Consider the following 3,976-nt stretch of genomic DNA (forward strand, 5'->3'; position numbering starts at 1 on the left):
CCCAACGACATGCCACCTATTAGAAACTAAGAACACTCAAAGATTCTAACTGTAAATTCGTAAACTAAAATATGTTAGGTATCAATTAATTCCAGCAGATAGCGTGTGGATAGAAAATTCTTTCCTATCTAGAAAGTTGACTTTAATATTTGATAGTCCAAATTAAATACCGATTGGATTTACTCTTTGAGTAATATCTGTTTCCAACAGCAAGTGCACTTCATTTGCTGTTGATGTTTTGACTTGCTCAACTATGAGTGATTCGATGCCCATCAAAGTATTTTCGTGATGAAAATATTATTTTAAAAAAATTTTTTTAAAACATGCATTAATTCTTTTTTATAGTTTTATTTAATTCTGATAAGTAATTTTTTTGAAAAGAAATATTTTCTTCTTTTCCTGTAAAACTGAACAAGTCTTATCAAGTCTTAATAACACTTTGAGAAATTCCGAAATTGCATGGAAAATTTGACTTTTGAAGAGTATTGCAGAGTTTTGAAGACTTATTAAGTCTTTCCTTTACTTAGTTAGGGATGTGAAGACTTTCGAAAAGTCTTATTCAGAGTTATAAAGACTTTTCAAGAGTTTTTTCAGAGAATTATTTCCACAAGGGTGGACTAACAGTTTAAAGAATACGCAACGGAGGTTTTAATTCCGTTGTTTTATTTATTTATATGGGACGTTTTCGAGATACGAACTTACCACGCCTTCGTTTGAGACTGACGGATTTTTATGAGAATAGATGTACTTACTCTCTGTAGGAACTTTAATGATGGTTAATTCCGTGGTTTAAGGGCAGTTATTAGTGCCTGTTCCTTGATTGGGCCCTTTGGTTGGTTCTCGCAGCGGATGGAGTAGGATGGATTTGGGCTGCTTATATTACGGGCTTCTTATTTTATGAAATGACTTGTTAAACACTTATTTCACTTTTATTGAGATTTATTTTTATAAACATCGAAACTTACACTCTCACAAATTGATTTTTAAGTAATTTAATTTAATGAATTTTAGTAATTTAGTTGAGCTAACGTCCTCCAGTCCCCCGTAGGGTAAAGTGCGCAAATTTAGCTTTTAGAGATATTTTATTTAAACTTACTGCCCGGATTCTCGCCTAAGTGCAGAGCAAATTAGAACTTTGAGATTCCGGTTCTCTAGATTTTTAAAACTAATAACTAATACGTGGCCTGCTGGTTGAACCGAATCTGAACTCGTCTTAAGTGCGGTGCAAATTAAGATAAGTGACTTTTACAAGGCACGGGCCCGTCAATTAAACGCGGAAGTCGAATTAATCGCTCAAAGACGAGGCGTTGGCTGTTGATCGCCTTTTTAAATACTCGTGGTGCTGAGATTGCAGAAGTCCCCGCTAGTCAACCAGCAGTCGCGTAGCTTATATTTTATTGTTGCTTTCGCGCATGGAGAAGTCTTCCCTCTGCGCGGGTGATTTAAATTTAAAGAAAAAAAAAAGCCATTCGGCAGCCGAAATGGAAGTAGATTTCATAAACTATATAAATTCACATGTGAAGTATAAAAAAAATAAAATAATTATCATAATCATTATGTTTATAATTAATTTAATGTTCCCCTCCTGTTTCACAATGATTAAAATACACGCGTATGGTTATTATAACTTCGCACAGCTTTTTGAGGGTTGAATGTTCTAAAATTTTTTTTTGTTTGATTCAAATATTCTAAAAAAAAAAAATATTTTTTCCATGTTTCACAGTTGTAGGAGCTATATATTAAAAGATAAAAATTTTATCAATTTTAAACCTCCTCACATTGCTTTATAGAATATCATAAAATTTTGTTTTTGTAAGTTTCAACAAGTAAAAAAAAAAATATTTATGCCACATTTCACTTACATATACTATAATATATTTTATAAAATCCATTCTTAGCTTACCTTCACTCATCTTTTTGCTGTAGTAATTATATACAATTTTATATATTTAAACATAGTAATTTATTTAAAACTTATACATGAATATTTTCTTATTTAGAACTTAATGAACTCAGACATTCAGATTATTTTTATTTTAAACTTCATTTGAACATTAATTGTTATATTATTTTCTTAATTTTAATTTCAAAACTCTGAATTTTACTTCAACATTTATATCTTAAACATATTAAATCAAATTAAAAAGTTAATCGAATAAACGTCAAACTTATTCGCATTATTCTATTTTTTGTCGTTTATGTTGGACAGCTTGGTTGCTAAACAAAATTTTTGTCCCTTTTAATAACCAATTTACATTTTGCCTCGCACCGATGATCAGTTTAATATCTTCCATTTTGTCAACATTCAAGCAAAGCTCTTCAGTTTCTATAAAAATAAAATTTCGCATTCAATAACCAACATTAATATACTTAAATTTATATATTTATTTCATACTTAATCTAAATATTGAGCCAATTACTGTAACGGGATCTCCAATATGTAAATCATTTTCTTCGTAAGAATTTATCGAAACAGTTATTTTATAATTTCCATCAGTGAGTATGAAAAAAGCTTTGATGACGTCTTGGTCTGATTTAGGATGCACTGTGAACTTCGTCTTTATAAATCCAGATACACCTTTTCAAAAATTACAACATTTACAAGTATCAGTTCAGAGGAGCAATACTTTATAAAAATCAGAATCAAATAATATTATTTAAAAAAACTAAAAAAGGTATTTTGATCACTTACTGATTTTTACCAGATGTAAAATGTTACACAAATCTTTTAATTCCACTTCAGGTATATCGATCTCTTCAATGTTATTGATATTATATCTTTGTCGATCAATTATTCCGTAGTTTTCGATTACTGTAAATTTTTGAATTGATAATTCTGCTCCAAAATAATTTCCTCGGTTGAACTTCGTACTCGGGACACTTTTTGTATTTTCAAGATGTATGATCTGTAAATAAATAAAGTAATAAATAATCTGTAAATAATAATAAATATAATTTGCAAATAAATAACAATAAATATAATCTGTAAATAAATAAATAAATATAATCTGTAAATAAATAAATAAATAAATATAATCTGTAAATAATAATAAATATAGTGTGTAAATAAATAACCATAAATATGATCTGTAAATAAATGAACTAATTAATAATCTATAAATAAACAAATTTCTTAATAATTATGATTGTATCAATTAAAAATAATCTTGTTCATACGTGATGTAAATTTATTTCCCGTTCTGTTCGTTGAACTTGGTCATTCCATGACACAACTTGCACTCGAAGACCATCTCCGCTGTTGATCACAAATTTAAACAAATTTTTGTTCCCAAATTTTGTTGGTGCCTCAACGGCATCAACAAATCCCACTAATTCACTTAAAAAAATAAAACAAAAAAATTATTTTTCAAATTACTTTTGTGCAAATATTTTTTATACTTATACTTACTAGTTTTGTCCGGGGACAAATGTTTTTATTGTTTCACTTGATGTGAACTCGATATTTTCTGTCATTTTCTTCTAAATTTTTATTATAAAAGATATAATAACATTTATTTAAACCGTTAACTGTTTTGTATAAATTCAATGATGTTGTTTAGTTTAGTTGTTATGGTGCTGTTTTATGCTTTTTATATAAATAAATATATTATTATTTTTTTTTTTAAATTAAGTATAACGTTTATTTTCCGTGCTTATTCAAAATATTAATGCCGGGATTTGTTTATTTCGTTGCTTAGCAATATACAAGAAAATCAAAGAAAATCTAGTAAATTCGTTGGAGAAAAGAGATAACAAAATAGATTTTCATGTGCCGCCATCTTACAGAAGAAACAGTTTTTTCAAAGAATTGTAATAGTGATGGGAATTTACCGGTAAAATTAATATCTTACTAATTTTACCAATTTACAATAAGTAATTTACCAGGTAAATAACCAAATTAGTTATTACCGGGTTAATGTTTAAACAATATTTTCGATTTCCTACATTTTTAAGCTGTTACTGTATAATCATTTAA

General features: G+C 28.0%; 1 protein-coding gene across 1 annotated transcript; it reads right to left on the reverse strand.

Annotated features, from left to right (window-relative positions):
- Window positions 1-1,973: 1,973 nt before the first annotated feature.
- LOC141532286 (uncharacterized) lies at window positions 1,974-3,736 on the reverse strand. Its single transcript, XM_074250561.1, has 5 exons — window positions 3,410-3,736; window positions 3,178-3,337; window positions 2,693-2,906; window positions 2,396-2,578; window positions 1,974-2,326 (listed from the first exon to the last, which is right to left on the reverse strand). The coding sequence occupies exons 1-5, from the start codon at window positions 3,472-3,474 to the stop codon at window positions 2,178-2,180; spliced, it is 771 nt and encodes a 256-aa protein (XP_074106662.1). The 5' UTR covers window positions 3,475-3,736; the 3' UTR covers window positions 1,974-2,177.
- Window positions 3,737-3,976: the final 240 nt, after the last annotated feature.

Source organism: Cotesia typhae, unplaced genomic scaffold (genome assembly GCF_013202065.1).
Source record: "Cotesia typhae breed Kobodo isofemale line unplaced genomic scaffold, CoteBio_Ctyphae contig_59, whole genome shotgun sequence".
Lineage (NCBI taxonomy): Eukaryota > Metazoa > Arthropoda > Insecta > Hymenoptera > Braconidae > Cotesia > Cotesia typhae.

Coding starts and splice junctions, on each gene's coding strand:
- LOC141532286 (XM_074250561.1), bottom strand. CDS start 3,474: ATGACAGAAAATATCGAGTTCACATCAAGTGAAACAATAAAAACATTT. Junction 3,338..3,409: donor TTTGTCCCCGGACAAAACTA/GTAAGTATAAGT, acceptor TATTTTTTTAAG/TGAATTAGTGGGATTTGTTG. Junction 2,327..2,395: donor TGGCTCAATATTTAGATTAA/GTATGAAATAAA, acceptor TTATTTTTATAG/AAACTGAAGAGCTTTGCTTG.